General features: G+C 37.9%; 4 protein-coding genes across 4 annotated transcripts; 1 reads left to right on the forward strand and 3 right to left on the reverse strand.

The window, feature by feature from the left end:
• Positions 1 to 106: 106 nt before the first annotated feature.
• Positions 107 to 1,078, reverse strand: PSAL (photosystem I subunit l). The gene is made up of 2 exons (XM_048110787.2): positions 893 to 1,078; positions 107 to 699 (listed from the first exon to the last, which is right to left on the reverse strand). Exons 1-2 carry the CDS (start codon positions 1,046 to 1,048, stop codon positions 208 to 210), a joined length of 648 nt encoding a protein of 215 aa, XP_047966744.1. The 5' UTR covers positions 1,049 to 1,078; the 3' UTR covers positions 107 to 207.
• A 391-nt stretch (positions 1,079 to 1,469) lies between these two features.
• LOC125211096 (FRIGIDA-like protein 3) lies at positions 1,470 to 4,531 on the reverse strand. Its single transcript, XM_048110786.2, has 4 exons — positions 4,352 to 4,531; positions 2,720 to 3,782; positions 2,307 to 2,485; positions 1,470 to 2,180 (listed from the first exon to the last, which is right to left on the reverse strand). Exons 2-4 carry the CDS (start codon positions 3,768 to 3,770, stop codon positions 1,764 to 1,766), a joined length of 1,647 nt encoding a protein of 548 aa, XP_047966743.1. The 5' UTR covers positions 3,771 to 3,782; positions 4,352 to 4,531; the 3' UTR covers positions 1,470 to 1,763.
• A 3,166-nt stretch (positions 4,532 to 7,697) lies between these two features.
• On the forward strand, positions 7,698 to 9,870 carry LOC125213278 (protein CURVATURE THYLAKOID 1A, chloroplastic-like). Its single transcript, XM_048113729.2, has 5 exons — positions 7,698 to 7,966; positions 8,647 to 8,741; positions 8,875 to 8,982; positions 9,082 to 9,153; positions 9,552 to 9,870. The coding sequence occupies exons 1-5, from the start codon at positions 7,828 to 7,830 to the stop codon at positions 9,615 to 9,617; spliced, it is 480 nt and encodes a 159-aa protein (XP_047969686.1). The 5' UTR covers positions 7,698 to 7,827; the 3' UTR covers positions 9,618 to 9,870.
• A 196-nt stretch (positions 9,871 to 10,066) lies between these two features.
• On the reverse strand, positions 10,067 to 12,815 carry LOC125213277 (peroxisomal membrane protein 13). The gene is made up of 5 exons (XM_048113728.2): positions 12,657 to 12,815; positions 11,971 to 12,210; positions 11,226 to 11,539; positions 10,696 to 10,788; positions 10,067 to 10,558 (listed from the first exon to the last, which is right to left on the reverse strand). Exons 1-5 carry the CDS (start codon positions 12,679 to 12,681, stop codon positions 10,349 to 10,351), a joined length of 882 nt encoding a protein of 293 aa, XP_047969685.1. The 5' UTR covers positions 12,682 to 12,815; the 3' UTR covers positions 10,067 to 10,348.
• Positions 12,816 to 17,078: the final 4,263 nt, after the last annotated feature.

A 17,078-nucleotide genomic window follows, 5' to 3' on the forward strand; every position in this document is an offset into this window, starting at 1 on the left:
AAGTTGTTTTACATTGTCGACAATTAAAACAAGAATAATATTAAGTTGGATTGGATTCATTTTAGCAGTTAATCCTAGCCTGCACCTATCAGCAAATCACAACACATAACTAAGAAAGCATCATAAAACATCCATGAAAAAAGTCAATATACAACTTCCTGTTGGAATTCCCATGAAAAACAACACATACATTGATTCATTCCCAACTTACTTAACATAGTAAGGAAGGTCAAGAACATAGAGCAAAAAGTAAGCCCAAGTGACACCGGAGATCCCACCGAAGAAGAATCCACCGGTGAACTTTGCCCACCCGTCGGCTGTCTGCAGCTGATCGGGCGACTTCTTCCGTCCCGTCAGGGTCAGCGACGGGGCCGTTGAGGGCTCACCCTCCTTGAAGGACGCAATCCCATAAATGGTGAGGCAGATGCTGAGGATCACCACGAGTCCCGCTGCAGCCAACGAGCCCGCCCCACCCGCATAGGGAGTGTTCCTAAGCGGGCCAGCCTTCACGAAAGGGCCCACTAGGAGGAACCCATGGGCCAGCCCAACCTCAATCCCCCGGAGCAGCGGGTTGACAGCTGTCCGGTAGGCGGGGAGGTTGGACAAGTACCACGCCACCAATGGGCTTGATGTCACAGGAGTCTCCAGACTTCCGATGAATGGGTCGCCGTTGATTGGTTGAATCACTTGGTAAGTGGGCTGCAATAAATAAAATGGTTAAACTAGGTGTCATCATCATCAACCCACACCTAAAACTCAATCAAGAATTCTCTTGTAGTATGACTTAGATGTCTCGTATTTCTAAAGAAAGTGAATCATGGAGTAGTATTACTATAATATATGCACATTAAAGAAACATGATAGGAGTAGTAGTATGAATTAGAGAATGGACCTTTTCAGACTGGATGGCCTTGACTGTGAAGGAAGTGGTTCTTCTCACTCTAAAGGGAGCACCAGAGATGCCCTTTGGAGTGGAAAGCCTTCTTGTTAGTGAAGACGCAAAATTGCTTTGGAGTTGGCTGGCCATGGTTGAAGCAGCAGCTGCCATTTCTGACTCAGATCTCTCTCTTGATTGGAAGCTTATAATAACTGGAAATATAAAATTATATAATGCAGAAATTGTGATATCTTTTGCTGGTGGCTGTGAGTTGATTATGTTCAAACAAATGTTTTTGATTGGGTGGGATTGTGTTTCATATCTTATCACTTATCCTTATTGGGGTCCACGGATTTGGGATGTGGACATATGTGGCACTTCTTCAATCTTTATTACTACCTTCATCCCATGTTAGTTAGTAGTCATGCTTACTTTTCTACCCTTGTTTTATACAAATAATACACTAAATAGTTAAAAAAAAAAAAATAGTACTATTTGTTCATTTGATGGGGAAATCAGAAAAAGCATACATGATACATCCATAAAAAAAAATACTCCTATCAACATATAAATCGATAATAAACCACAAAAATAGCACCAAAAAAGCAAGGAATTGTTAAAAACCAAAAGAGATGCATCAGTCAAAGTTCAAACTTTGAAAACAATACAATAAAGAAGAAGAAGAAGAAAGAGTGCATCTATTAGAAGACAGTAATATTAGCTTTTACAACAACAACAGGCAAGAAATTAACAAGGCTAAACCTTTTTCTTCTTTTTTTCATTTTTTTAATATATTAACTTATGCTGATAAGTTGAGCATTGCACAAACTGAGGGTCAACTCTAATAGTTAATATAAATGTTGATGAGTCTCAGCATCTCTACGGATTAGTGCAAGTAGGCTGTGTGATACTGATAAGCATTCCCAAAGAAGTTGCCATGGCTGGGGGAGAAACTGTAAGCCGGTGTGCCGTACGACGGAATGTGGTGGTTGTTCGGTGCAGCATAGGCATACGCAGGTCTGTCGTAGACGTACTGCGGGTACCTCTCAGTCATCCCGCCGTAGAAATTCTTGTCGCTCGCAGCATTTGCAGCTCGAGGCACGTGACTAGCGCCGTTGGCACGAGGTCTTTTGGACTGTGGTTTCGCAACTTCTGTCCCCCGTTTCTTGTCTGCCTTTGCTTTCTCTATTTCAAGCACCTGTTTCTGGAGCGGTTCCACTTGGAATTGCTGCTCGAGCTTATGATCTTCGATGCACTTGATTACAGCTTTAAGTGCAGTCAGCTCCTTCTCATTCACATCATTCTGGAAGTGAGGAGTCAAAAGAGAATCAAGAATCAGCTTCAATAACTCAATTTTTAGTTTAGATCATGCAACTGTCTATAGTTTGATTTCAGAGCTACCAGAAACTACCCCAAATCATAATCATACCTGTGCAGACACACCGGGTGATGTATTTCCAGGTTTAGCAGGCGACAGCATTTTCTTGGCCTCGGACAAGTATGATTTCAGTAATGAAATAGGTGAAAACTGATCAGTGAGCTCAAATGCAAAAGCTAGATTGACAGCATCAATCTGTCTTCCATTCTTCACCAACACATCGATCACACCTGATCAGACAGTAAAATGGTCGTGAATTGCAGATATTCACAAGAATGGGTGTCTTAGGTCGCAATAAGAAAATAGGCTTGCGCGCATACAGTTAGTTTGATGACATAAATACACATATGCCTGTATACGTGTGTACCAAAACACGTTTAACTTTGTGGAAATAAGTGTAGGAAAGAAGAGCAAGAGCCTATTTTATAACCACAACCTAAATCTGCCTGGTTAGAGTAACCAACCTGGCATTTTGTCTGACAAGCCAAGATAGCGGCATAATTCAGCTGTTTGGCGACGACGCGAAACCATGGGTATTAGTTTTGACAAGCAAGCCTGATCAAAATCCGAATTAATGCCAAATGTAGCCAACAGTTGTAGGAATGCATGAGCCTCCAATGAATTGCCATTGCTGGCATCGATATCAAGGTAATCTAACTTTGGTTTCCATCCTTCGGCAATAGCTTTTGCTCGTTCCTTAGCATTATCTGAGATAATGCCAGAAACTGAGTCCACATCCAGACCTAAGATTAAACTGCTGAGGCATTCCATTAGCATGATGCAGGTGCGGCGAAGGCCAATGAGGTTTGAATCCTTTTTAGCATCTGAATTCACCATATCTGCACCATAGAACCCTTTAAGTGAATCCAGAACCAGAGAGGCTGGGTCATGTGCAGCACGTAGAGCAACGGGAATTTCCTCTTTCAAAGTAACAAGATCCTTCCGGTTGTCAGATATAAACTTGAGGAGTCCTTCCGAGTTCATCTCTTGGCACAATTTCACAAGCCCGGGGTAAGACTTAACCAATGCATTCATGTTTTGAACAGATTTAGCAGTATCATTAATGCGGCCCATAGAAACCAACACATTGATAGCTTTATCCTCCAGACATGGTGCTTCAACTTTGTTTTCCCTAGTTACGATTCCTGGACCCGAAGAAAGTGGGTTCTCGTGTTTCCCCAAAGCAGTGACAATTGCAGAAAGTGCGGCATCTCTCTTCTCTTGAAGCTTCTCAAGAGATGTTTGCTCTTTGGCCACAACAGCTGCTTTACGCTTCTCCAACATCTCTTTAGATTCAACTATCTTAGTATCAAATTCCTTTTCCTGTTCTTCCAGCTCAGTGAAGCGTCTCTTCAATGATTTCTGAAGCCCGTGAAAATGCTCCTCGAGCTGTTTCCATTTCAAGTTGAGAGTAACGGCCCGATGGCTTTCAAGCTCAGCAAATGCTTTCTGAAGCTGTTGTATCTTTGAGGCTGTTGAGTCCATTGGAGTAGGAGTTGTTATGCTGTGTTCCATGACATAGAAATCCTGCAAATTCCAGCTCATAAATAAATTAACCATGGTTGCTTGCTCGTTTAAGAAACAAAATGGTACCAAAATATTCTTCGTTAGTACTCCAGATAACATGAGTGGACTTGAGAGTTTAAACAGAACGAAGAAACGTAGAAATCAACAACAGAGAGGGGGGGGGGGCGTGAATGTTGACGTAATTCAAGATTAATTAGATAAATCAAACAAATAAACTGAAACACACCTCACGATGAAAAAACCCTAAAAAAATATCATAGCGAGAAAAAGGAATTGAACTGAAAACTCTGATCAAAGCAATTGAACTGAAAACTCTGATCAAAGCAATTAAACTGAAAATTCAGATCAAAGCAAAGCAATTGAACAAAATCAGACCGCAAAACAATAATTCACCAGAAGCAAGTCAAACCGACAAATGCAGCAGCTCAATAAGTAAAAACTCTCGAAATCACAGAGCATTCATCACTAAAATCGAAAATCGACCTAGATGCTAAACAAACTGTGCTTGATCTGCAAGCATAGGCCGAATCAGTGGACCAAAACGGGTAGAAATGAAGAGCTAAGGTCACCTGATCACAAACTGCGGTGCCGGCAGAGTATTGAGCGGAAGCTCAGACTGTTGGAAGCGAGGTGAAGGCGAATCCCTAGAGAGAGAGAATGTTTGGGAAAGGGGAAAGGGAATGTGTGTGGAAGAGAGGTTGTATTTATGATTCCGACAGCTCCACGCCGACACCACATGCACTCCCCCTATCGCTGCTTTTTGCTTCCGCCACTCTCCTAATTACTAATTTCCCATCTCCCATTTTCATTTTCTATTTTATATTTTTATTTACCAAATATTTGTCCTTATTTCAAGTTTTCAACCAACCTCGTATGATAATACCCTCTCCGTCCCAATAAATATGAAACATTTGATTTCCGGCATAGAATTTTATGCAGTGTTGTTTTATGAGTAAATAAAGAGAGAGTAAAGAAAGAGAGAGGGAAAAGTAGAGAGGGTGATGTTTCCATTTTAGAAAACGTTTCATTTTTAGTGGGACAATCCAAAAAGGAAAACGTTGCATTTCTAATGGGACAGAAGAAGTAGAATAGATTAATTTATAGATGAAAGGTACAATAATTAATTTGAATTTATAAATACTCCCTCCATCTCATAGAACTATTGATATTTAAGATGACATGTGAATGAATGCACAATTAATAAAGTAAGAAAAGGATAATAAGAAAAAATAATTATAGTACTGTTAATAGAAAATAGAAAGAAAAAAAAGTTACTACAAGTAGAATGTGATATTTTTTTGGAATATCATAAAATAAATAGTGAACTTCAAAAATGGTCCCTGGACTATGGGATTATCTCAAAAATGGTCTCTGAATTTTAAAAATATTACCAGTAGTCCCTGGACTAAGGGTTAATATAAAAAGAGCGAACTACAAAAATGGTCCCTGGACTATGGATTTATCTCGCCCATAGTCCCTGGACTTTAAAAATATCGCCAGTAGTCCCTGGACTAAGGGTTTATCTCGAAATTGGTCTTTTTGGCTTTTTTTGGTACGAAATTACCCTTTGATATTATTTTGGGGGTTTGGGCAATTTGGTCTTTTTACACTTTTAACATTTTAAATCTGATATTATTTCAGTTATGTACTAACTTTGATATTATTTCAAATTTATCATCATTTTTTCCTTTTGTCATCCTTCACTTTGTTTCTTTATTTCAATATTAGATTTAATTTTACAAAATTTTAAATATTAATTTTTAAATTTAATAAATTTTTTTTAATTATAAAAATGATTAAACAACAAAAATTAATAGTTATAATCAATATTTGATAGTGTATAGTACTATGTAATCAATAAGGTATGACAAGGCTTAGTTTTAATCAATATTTAATACAATAGCTTTAATCATAAATAGATTATATAACACAATTTTTTCTGAAATAAATATGCATCTAATATAAGACTAATATAATTTTCGTGTATTAATTTGAAAACAATCAAAATTTACTAGAAAATTTCAACAAAAATACTCATATATAAAAATTTTAGTAGGATAAAATTTGTAGTCAACTTCATAATATTTAATAACAAGCAATTATAACAACCGAACGGGGGCTAAATAGAATAACTCTTATTTTTCCATCATGATTAATATTATTTTCCTGTACTTCTCCAATTCAATTGAATATTATATTAAATAACAAAAATTAATAGTTTTAATCAATATTTATAGTGTCCATGAATTAATAGTTTTCATTAAAAAAATTTATTGATATTTAAAAATCTAAATATTAAATTTAATTTTATAAATTAAATCTAATATTGAAATAAAGAAACAAAGTGAAGGATGACAAAAGGGAAAAAGGGTGATAAATTTGAAATAATATCAAAGTTAGTACATAACTGAAATAATATCAGATTTAAAATGTTAAAAGTGTAAAAAGACCAAATTGCCCAAACCCCCAAAATAATATCAAAGGGTATTTTCGTACCAAAAAAAGCCAAAAGGACCAATTTCGAGATAAACCCTTAGTCCAGGGACTACTGGCGATATTTTTAAAGTCCAGGGACTATGAGCGAGATAAACCCATAGTCCAGGGACCATTTTTGTAGTTCACTCATATAAAAAACGGTCTTTTTGCATTGTTTCGAGACGAAAATGTCCTTTTGAGGGGTTTTGGGGGGTTTGGGCAATTTGGTCTTTTTACACTTTTAACATTTTAAATCTGATATTATTTGAGTTAGGTACTAAATCTGATATTATTTTAAAATTATCATTCTTCTTCCATTTTGTCATCCTTCACTTTGTTTCTTTATTTCAATATTAGATTTAATTTATAAAATTAAATTTTAAATTTTGATTTTTAAATATCAATAAAAAATTTTAATTAAAACTATTAATTCATGGACACTATAAATATTAATTAAAACTATTAATTTTTGTTATTTAATATAATATTCAGCTGAATTAGAAAAGTACAGAAAAATAATACTCCCTTCATTCCATAGTAATAGGGGCATTTTTCCATTTCCGTCCGTTCCATAGTAATAGAGTCATTTCCCTTTTTAGTAAAAGTCAACACATTTTTCCACATTTACTTTACTCTCTCTTACTTTTTTCTCTCTTCATCTCTATACCTTTTTCATTTTCTACTTTATTCTCTCTTTACTTAACTCACCTAACACAATTTTTCTTAATCTCCGTGCCGAAAAGTTTTGCCTCCATTACTATGGAACGGAGGGAGTATTATTCATAATGGAAAAATAAGAGATATTTTATTTAGCTTTCGTTCGATTGTTATAATTGCTTGTGATTGAATATTATGAAGTTGACTAAGAATTTTATATAAAAGTATTTTTATTGAAATTTTCTAATCATTTTAATTGTTTTCAAATTAATAAACGAAAATTATATAGTCTTACGTGCATATTTATTTCAGAATTTGATTGAGCCGGGCCAATTCAACCAACAGCTACGAGTTCTTCGTAATCCTAGGCCCGTTTAGAAACTTGGGCCAATATGTTTATGGTTATTGTTTAGACGAATTAGTAACATTTAAGATTTTTAAAGTGAAATCAACATTATATTTACTCTTTCCATAGAATAGAAATTTACATTCTTTTTTATATATTTAACATCGAATATTGTTTTCTATTTCACATTTTTTACGTGTTTATATTATTTTTCATTTTTAGCATAGAGAAAGGGAAAAAGCACAAGATTTTACGCATAAAATAATTTGTTTGTGCAATTCAAGGATTTGAAACCCAAAACAAAATAAAATAGATTTTCAAGATAGGGAATCGACCAATAAAAAAGGTGCAGTCCTCCACGTGTCAGCAGCTCAAATAATCGGAGCATTGACCTGAGATATTGTGGATAGCTTAGCAATTCGGTCCCAAATTTCGTAACAAAAATCCGAAATTATCCTATATCCGAAGAGATAGAACGAGAAAAGTGCGAGGATTTGCTTAGAATTGCGATAACTCCACAACCCATTTATTGATCTTTTGCTGAATTAAAGGCTTCTCGGCCTAGGAATGGCAGCGGCAGCATCCACTTCTACGGTGGCCGCCGCCGTCTTGATCCACCGACTCCCCGCTTCCAAACTTGCCGCCGTCTTCTCCCCCTTGCCCAACCGCCAATCCCTTTACTCCACTCAGCTCAGACAGCTCAAAGGTACAATCTTTTTTCTGTTTCTTGATGTCCCTTATTGCTTTTGAGTATGCATGTGTGTGTGTGTGTTTACAGATAGAGAGAGGATGGGAGATTCAGATAGACCTTTGATCTGTACATCAATTGACACTTCAAATTGGATGTTGGGGTTGGAGTTGGATGTTAGTTTGTTATGAAATTTGGAGAGAGAGAGAGAGTTACATTGTGAGTTTGGGGTTAAGAGTTGCGGTTTTGTTGTACTTCAATTGACTTGTCATATTGGATGTTGGGGTTGGAGTTACATTGTTAGTTTTTTTATGAAATAGATATATGTTGAGAGATAGGAAATGAAGAAAACTTGGATTCTTGAATTCAAGACCTTGATCTGTTGTTTTTGCTTCACTTCTAGTTTTTGAACTCTTAAACTTATGATTACTAGCGTATGCATACATTCATTCATGTGCTTTAAAGGACTTGATCCTTGTTGGGAGACTTCTTGTGTAAGTCGTCGATTGTAGTGTATGATGAGTGGTGGAGATATTGTTTGCTTTTAGTCTTACAAGTAAACTCGTGCTCGCGAATTTGTTTTTGTTAGTTAACTAGGTGAAGTTTCCCTCCTTCCGCAAAGGGCCTAAAACCCGATTAAACTTGCTTGATCGAGCTTGATTTTCTGCATTACATGATTGGTTTTTGCATACAAACAGGAACCACGAGGTATCCGGGTGTCCTGGTCAAGGCTTCTTCATCAGACGAGTCGTCTCTCGACTCTAATGAGCTGTTTGCTGATCTAAAAGAAAAGGTAATATTACCCGCAAATTAGTGGATCAAGTTTCTAGCATTTGTAATACTTCGCCTCTCGATTGCAATTGCCTACTCGCCTGGAGTTCCTTTCTTGCTTTACTGCTTGACATACCCTTTCTCTCGTGCTACAGTGGGACGCCATTGAAAACAAGTCCACTGTACTCACCTATGGCGGTGGCGCAATAGTAGCCATTTGGTTTGCTTCAGTCGTCGTTGGTGCTGTCAACTCAGTCCCTTTGGTAGGTTCTTTTTGAAATCTTAAATCTGTGTCTTTGCTTATCATTATATATAGCAAGCTATTATTTTTTTCTGACTGTTTCTCTTTTCAATTGTTGCAGCTTCCAAAGATCTTGGAGCTTGTTGGACTTGGATACACCGCATGGTTTGTGTACCGCTACCTTCTCTTTAAGGTACCATTTCAAAAGGATCGATTGCACCAGAAATCACAAGTCATGGCACAACCTTCACACCAAATTGCAAATTTGATACATCCTATAAATTAAACAAATTTGTATATTTGTGTAGTTTAAAAGTTGTGTTGAATTTGCAATTTGGTGTTAAGGTTTTCAAATTTTTGAGCAACTATCCTATTTCGAAATTACTTCTCAACAACTATAATGCCTCGGTTCACATAAATGACTCATTTATCCTGCAAGTTTCTTCCTAATTCGAGCATTCTAACTTGAAATGGAAACTAGAATTGCATGAGGATATATTAAACAGTTAGATGAGAAATGAAATACCATGTGGAGCAAAAATCTTTTCTTCGCAAAGTCTATGATTTTTGAGAGCTTATTGTGTTTCGCAGTCAAGCAGAAAGGAGCTGGTGGAAGACATCGAAGAAGTAAAGAAGAAGATCACCGGAACAGAGTAAGAACACGTTGTGTGAGGTGTCATCTGCTTGTTTCAACCTCGGATAGACTGCTTTTGTGTATTCTGCAGAAGGGGCATATGTTGTGTGTAATGTAGAATAGGCCCTTGTGTATTTTGCCTCTTTGATAGTTTGATTGCACTTGCAAATAATGTTTCAGCAGTGCACTTCGCATTAAGTTATTAAACAGCTTTGCTTGTTGATTCCATTCCCAACAAAGATTCAGTTAATGTTGAAATCACTGCATTTTGTTTTATTCACACTGTTTTAGGAGTATTCAGCTGCTAATGATGAGCCATAAACAGAGAGAAAAATGATTGCTTCACTAACACTGTGAGATGAATCTTTGAATTAAAGAGAATACTTTTAAACCTGAGATGATGAGATGAAATGGCCTTTTTTTAAGAGAGACCTAAAAGCTATTGTTCTCAAGACATTTAACATAAAAGAACTTATCTCAAAAACTATATCAATTTCCATAAAATAGCCCATCGAGGGTCAATAGTTACAACTTTTACAAGTAAAATAACACATTCAACTATATGCTAGCATAATTCAAACACAACAGTATTTGCTTTTTTAATGTTTTACAACTGTGGAGCCAGATTATGAAAAAAGGGGATTGTAATTTTGCTGAGAACCGGTATTTTTCCGAGGAAACAGCATCCTCTTTCTTACGCATTGCATCTTCGGTGCAGATTTAGAACCAAAAATCTCATATATGTATTGATGCATTACCTATCATCACCCCACACGCTATCCCAACCACCGCTTGGAGCAGCCTTGGGGCCCTCGATGTAGTTCTGATTTCCTGGCATATTGTGAGGTCCGGGTAGACCTTCAGCGCCTGATGGATGAACTCTCTTGGGTTTTGTTCGGACTCCTAACATTCTAAGAACAAACCTTGCTAACTCTCCATATAGCATTCCGGACCTATCAAAGAGCTGCAGAAGTGCAGAACCATTGAGGATTTAATGCACGGGAACACATTTTGAGCTCAAAATAATGATATTTCTATCTAATTCAATTTTTCTGTCTCAGGCACTGAAATGGACACGGGTGGTAGGCTGGAAGCAGATACCTGAAGAAGGGCAGACATGAACATATGGAAAGCCTGCGTATTCTGGTCGATCAAGATTGCCACCCTCCCAAAGAAATTAACTACTCCTGACATCTGCCATTGTCAAACTAATTAAGCATAAAGGTTCAAATAGGGAACCAGTGAGAATTGAGTGTAAAAGTTGCTAGAATAAAATCAAATTTCAATGTTTTTGTAAGCTGGATTAAGTGAACAGCTATAAATCACTGGAATTGTTGTTTGGCTTAACTCAGAGGTTGATGTACATAAAAAGGAATGTTCAATAACGTGATGATTTTCATGCTACTAATAGAATGTCTTGATGAGTTTTATAAATTTTCGGAATGTGGTTAGGGGTTGGGGATCTTTTGACACGACTGCAAATCACAACATAAAATAAATTCGTAATACACTACTAATTCATTAATTATCATTAAGATTTTTAAGAACCAGTTCAAGACAACTATGATATGATGACAATCCTTATGAACTAAACAAGATAAGAAAGAATGAAAAGGATGCCTTAAGCTCACCACCCGCATTAGTGAAATCCAGAAGCCTGGGGGTTGAGAAGGTGGTCCATACGGATTGTTTGGATCCTGTTCACCATAAGGCCCCCCCATGCCCATTCCATAGCCCCCCATAGGACCTCCCAAACCACCCCCCAAACCACCACCATACATTCCTCCTCCATACATGCTACCACCCCCATAAAGTCCGCTGTAACCACCTCTATACATGCTATTCCCATACATCCCACCACCAACACCCCCTCCAAGTCCCCCATATGAAGAACCGTACATCCCACCTCCATATCCAGAGTTATAGTTTACACCCGTACCATAACCTGAATAAGAAAAAAAAAACAAATGTTATCGCATAGTAACAGAATCAAACAGAAACATATTATATTACACCATACACTAATACAGAAACATATTTATGATAAAGACAAAAATATGTTGCATTTCAGCACCTATACTTCATGGAAGTCTAGTTTACACGTGCATCCACATTAGATACCTTCTCCAGTTAATGTGTAGCTTTTCCATATTACAGCGCCTATCCTTCATGGAAGTCGGCGTCCATATTTTACATGGGCAGCTTTTCCTTTTTATCAATGTGACTATGTTAATGTGCCAAATACTATAGGTTCTGAAAATGGCCTTGATACATAGACTGGAGTTTCATTTGGATAGCACTCCAAAAGGGGCAGGCATGTACACACCCCACTATAGCCATTTTTCTGCTCATTTAAAAATAAGAATCCATCAGTACCTCCATAAGTGCTCCCATATGTCTGTTGCTGCTCCCAAGGCCTGGCAGGGACGGGCCGCCCAACTGAATTAACTGTATTTCTATTAACATTTGTATTGGTAGTCGAAACAACTTCACCAGGTTGAGCTGTCCCAGAAGCTTCTACAACTTCACTCGTATTTCCAGCAGAGGGTGGCCTAAACGGTGCAGGACCAGAAGAAGATCCTGCTCTTTCCCATGGTTTTGGAGGAGGACCGCTAGCTGCACCAGAATTTAGCCACGTCATACACAGATTATCTATGACAGAATTTAGTCTTGACTTTAAACATATTGGCCAATTCCCTAAATTAATGTATACTGAGACAAATCACGGCTTGGACGGACGACGATTGAGCTGAATGAATATACAATAAAAGCCCTACACCAATTGAATCTATAAAAATAAGGAATTTGTTTTGCCGTGTGCGATCGAGCTGAATAATTGAAAGTTTCCAACCAGCAGGCAGCAGCACAATCAACTATGCGGGATATGAACTACTTAATCAGATGCAGCAAATTCAATGGATTAATAATCTTCGGTCATTCAAATTAATTGTAAACACTAGCAACACAAATGAATGAAATAACCAACTACGCCTAGAAATACAGAAAATTCAATGAGAGTGTAGCTATGGAGAATCGGATTTAGTGGAATTCATCTTACATACCAGCTGCTTGGCCGTTGTTTTCCATTGACGGGAAGGGCCTTCAAACCTAGAGAGAGAAGAAAAAGGAGATGATAAATTGATCGGCCAAAATAAAATAGAGTTCAGTGTTTATCAGAAATGTTTTTTCAGGCAAACCGAAGAAATTTCATTGAAAAATGTAAATGACGGATATGCCCTCGCAATTAATCCACGTGACGAGGTGGAGCAAAAGGTCTTCTTTAATGGGCCGCCTCAATCCAATTATTACTTTGGACTGACTGAACAGGGAGTAGTCTTACCACTTTCGATTATTTTACTCCGTCCATACATGCATCATTAATTGACACAATTTAATTCAACTTTGGATTTTAAAAATATAATACTATAATAAAAAGTGCGTAAAAAGAATTAATAAAAAATAGGTCATAGTTTTATAGCATAATATACGGTTCCTTATTAGTTCTCGAATTCGCAAAAGTATGGGGAGTATAGGAACATCTCAAATGGCAATAGTCCAGTTATAGGCTAGCAATAGCCTAGTTAAAAATTCCTCATTCCATATAATCTAAGACTAGAAACATAACTGTCACATCATCAGGACAAGAAATTGGACAAGCAATAGCCTAGCCATAGGCCAGCAAAATTAAAAAAATATATAAATAAATTATAATCACGCAAAATACGGAATTAAATTTATGACACAGATACGGGAAAATGCAATAATTTTATTTAAATTAAAAAAAAGTACATTAAAAAAATTACATAATTAAAAAAAGAACATTAAAAAAAATCTATCGCCGTGAAGGCTTCCGCGCCCACAACTCTTCAATTAAATCCTTTTGGAGTCGAATATGAGCATCCACTTGGCGCATATCGGTATGTGCCTTGAGGCGGCCGGCTTCATCGTGAGGTACTCCCATTCGTACGTTGGGGGTGGCCACACCGTGGCTTGGACCGACTGCATCAGCATCATCACTGGCCCAACTAGTCACTTGTACACCTTCATCTTTGACTATCATGTTGTGCGTGATAATACAGGCGTACATTATATCAGCAATGCAGTCGACATGCCACAAACGCGTTGGACCCCTAACTGCCGCCCATCGAGACTAGAGCACACCAAATGCCCGCTCCACGTCCTTGCACACTGACTCCTGACGTTCAGCAAAGTAGGTCTTCCTTTCATCAGCTGTGCATCTGATCGTCTTCACAAAGACGGGCCACCTAGGGTATATCTCATCCGCCAAGTAGTAGCCCATATTGTGTTGGTTGCCGTTGGCGATAAAACTGATGGCCGGATCAACGCCCTGGCACTGCTCGTTGAAAAGGGGCGACGAGTTGAGGACGTTGCGGTCATTGTTCGACCCGGCTACCCCAAAACACGCATGCCAAATCCACAGCCGTTAATCAGCTACGGCCTCGAGGATCATCGTGGGATTCTTTCCCTCGTAGCCGGTCGAGTAGAACCCTTTCCAGGCGGTGGGACAGTTCTTCCACTCCCAATGCATACAGTATATGTTGCCCAACATCCTCGAGAACCCATGCTTCTCCCCGTGCATCTGCATCAGATCCTGACAGTTTCGGGGGTAAGGCTTCGAAGATACTGCTCACGGAATATTTCAATGACGCCCTGGCAGAAATACTTCAGACAATCCAGGGCAGTCGTCTCACCGATGTGGAGATACTCGTCCCACATGTCTGCCGAGCCTCCGTAGGCCAATTGTCTGATTGTCGCAGTGCACTTTTGTATAGGTGTGTGGCCGGGTCTGCCAGCCGCATCGTAACTGAACCGGAAACACTTATATCGATGCTCTAAAGCGTCAACGATACGCACAAACAATGACCTACTAATCCTAAAATGCCGCCTAAAATGGTTGGCCCCAAACCGCTGCTCGGGAGCGAAGTAATCGTCATATAGCCGCTGATGTGCAGCGACGTGATCTCGTTCAACCACATTTTGGCGGTGGATAATGGGTCGAGGTACCGCCGGCTGCAAGGCTCTTTGGATCGGCCGATTTATCTCGCGGGACGTATAGGCCGCCAACTCTTCGTTAAATTGTCGGTTGAACTCCTCAACAACATCCCCATCACTACCACCACCACTACCACCCACACCGCTGCCACCCGCATCACTCATTTCGTGATATTGCTCTTGTACAGAAATCAAGAGAGAGAGAAACTCGTTAAAACAGGTGGTGCGAATGAAAATGACGTTAAAATCGCGTATATATAAAGTTTCGAAAAAAATAAACAGGGCTGGCCGAGCGCTAGCCGATCGGACCCTACAATTGCGGCCAGCGGATCGTCGTGGGCTAACCGTTTCGCTCGCCGATTTGCCGCTGGCCGGTCCCAATGGTCGGCTAGCGGACCGGCCAGCGCCTGCGGAGCGGCTAGCCGGCCTGCTAGCCGTCATTGGAGATGCTCTAAACAAATTTTTGAAACATGTGTGATGTGTGTGTCTCGGTTGAACCATTACTCGAGTTCAAGATCTTGCTAAAATGCCCTGATCAAATTCTTTGACATCTAATTGAGTGCTTAGTATACAATATTGCGGGATTGTATGGAGAAAAAATTCCATGGACTTGACATACCAAGGTGGAAATATTATGTGGTGTGTCCTACCACTAATACATTGGCACATGGAAACTTAGAGGCTCCAATTTCCAGCTGGGATATTACATATTCACACGGCCAATTAACAAAATTTCTATTATGGAAATTATAAATTATCCCATAAATACACTCACGCATAATCTATACACAATCTTTCTATGATTTATCTATCATAGTCTTCAAATCAATTAAAAGAATTCTTCATTACAAAACAATCAAAAGAATTCTTCATTACAAAACAATCAATGGATTTCGACGGTACGCCACTTATTGTTCTGTTATGCATACATACATGAGTTCTTGAATACCTATTCTTATTACCCACTATATATTTATTTATCTAAATATTCTTTTAAACTTTATTGGATAACTACGTATAATCGGATGAACTAAAATTTAGTCTTCCTAATCAAGTAAAATTTAGTATTCTTAATCGATTGCTCTTTTAGCTTTGTTTTCATTGTTTTATAATTGTTCTTTTATAATATAATTTTAAAATCTACATGTTTAGTTGCTAAAGTTTTATCATTTTGTTTTATGATTGATATTTCTAATCAGCCTAATGCATATTTTAACAGCATAAAAATAAGGATATGAATTTTTAATGTAAATCTAATAATAAATTGTGTAATATTTTAATTGTATGAGTTTATATTGAATTTTACATAATTTCTTTTTCTACTGCAGAAAATTTAGAAACTTCATATGTTCATCGTGTGGACACTGAATTTGAGTTCAAATTGGGAATGACTTTTGCTGATGAAGAAGATGCCTACAAAGCATATAATGCATATGCATTTACCAAAGGGTTCGGAATACGAAAAGGTAAGAAGTCCTACAATAGAAAAAATGAGCTTTGTGGATGTTTATTTTTATGTTGTTGTGAGGGATTCTCTGAATTTGCCCCGTCTGAGGACAGAAAAACTGAAAGGTCATTAAAAAGATGTGGGTGTACATCTCGCATTAGGTTTCATATCAAAGAATCTGTTTGGGAAGTGGTTGAATTCAATGATGTCCACAGTCATCCTTTTGTTGAGGATAATCAGAAGCATTTAATTAGATCGTGTCGCAAGATTACAAAAACAAAGGGGAGCATTCTTAACACCATGGTTGATTCTGGGATAAAACCCACAAAAGCTTATTCTTATCTGACAAATGAAGCGGGAGGAGCGCAAAATGTTGGTTTTACTCTTCAGGATGCTAAAAAAATTTTACAATCGAAAAGAATGAGCTTAATAAGTGCAGGAGATTGTCAAAGTCTTCTAAGGCACTTACAGTCCTTACAAGCTAGTGGAAGTAATCTATTCTACTCTTTTCAAGTTGATGATCAAAATAGAATGACTAATTTTTTCTGGTGTGACGGTGCTTCAAGAATTGATTATGATTGCTTTGGTGATGTTTTAGTGTTCGACACCACGTATCGTACAAACAAGTACAACATGGTATGTGCGCCTTTTGTGGGGGTCAATAACCATTGGAGAAATGTCTTATTTGGTTGTGCTTTCATGTTAGATGAGACAATAGCCTCATTTATTTGGGTGTTCGAGACGTTTATGGAGGCAATGGGGAACAAAGCACCTAAAACAATATTTACTGATCAAGATAGTGCAATGGCCAATGCTATTGGCAAGGTTTTTCCGAACAGCATCCATCGGTTATGTGTTTGGCATATCTCTAAAAATGCCACTCAACATATTTCATATCTGCTTTCAGATTCTCAATTTAAGGCGAAGTTCAATAAAATGTTGTATGAAGTTGAAATGGAGAATGAAATGGAGCAGCTTTGGAGAGATCTATGTGAAGGATGGAATGTTACTGAGAATAAGTGGT

This window comes from Salvia hispanica, chromosome 3 (genome assembly GCF_029641045.1).
Source record: "Salvia hispanica isolate PSC_SH4W2 chromosome 3, Shi_PSC_v1, whole genome shotgun sequence".
Taxonomy (NCBI): Eukaryota; Viridiplantae; Streptophyta; class Magnoliopsida; order Lamiales; family Lamiaceae; genus Salvia; species Salvia hispanica.

Bases quoted from the DNA above. Each gene is read 5' to 3' on its own strand.
- PSAL (XM_048110787.2), bottom strand. From the start codon at position 1,048: ATGGCAGCTGCTGCTTCAACCATGGCCAGCCAACTCCAAAGCAATTTT. The intron at 700-892 runs GTCCATTCTCTA...TATTTATTGCAG, and splicing joins AGGCCATCCAGTCTGAAAAG to CCCACTTACCAAGTGATTCA.
- LOC125213278 (XM_048113729.2), top strand. From the start codon at position 7,828: ATGGCAGCGGCAGCATCCACTTCTACGGTGGCCGCCGCCGTCTTGATC. The intron at 7,967-8,646 runs GTACAATCTTTT...GCATACAAACAG, and splicing joins TCAGCTCAGACAGCTCAAAG to GAACCACGAGGTATCCGGGT. The intron at 8,742-8,874 runs GTAATATTACCC...CTCGTGCTACAG, and splicing joins TTGCTGATCTAAAAGAAAAG to TGGGACGCCATTGAAAACAA.
- LOC125213277 (XM_048113728.2), bottom strand. From the start codon at position 12,681: ATGGAAAACAACGGCCAAGCAGCTG. The intron at 12,211-12,656 runs GTATGTAAGATG...ATTCTGGTGCAG, and splicing joins AAACAACGGCCAAGCAGCTG to CTAGCGGTCCTCCTCCAAAA. The intron at 11,540-11,970 runs GTACTGATGGAT...TTTCTTATTCAG, and splicing joins ATATGGGAGCACTTATGGAG to GTTATGGTACGGGTGTAAAC.
- LOC125211096 (XM_048110786.2), bottom strand. From the start codon at position 3,770: ATGGAACACAGCATAACAACTCCTACTCCAATGGACTCAACAGCCTCA. The intron at 2,486-2,719 runs GTTGGTTACTCT...CTGTCTGATCAG, and splicing joins CTTGTCAGACAAAATGCCAG to GTGTGATCGATGTGTTGGTG. The intron at 2,181-2,306 runs GTATGATTATGA...CCTCACTTCCAG, and splicing joins CACCCGGTGTGTCTGCACAG to AATGATGTGAATGAGAAGGA.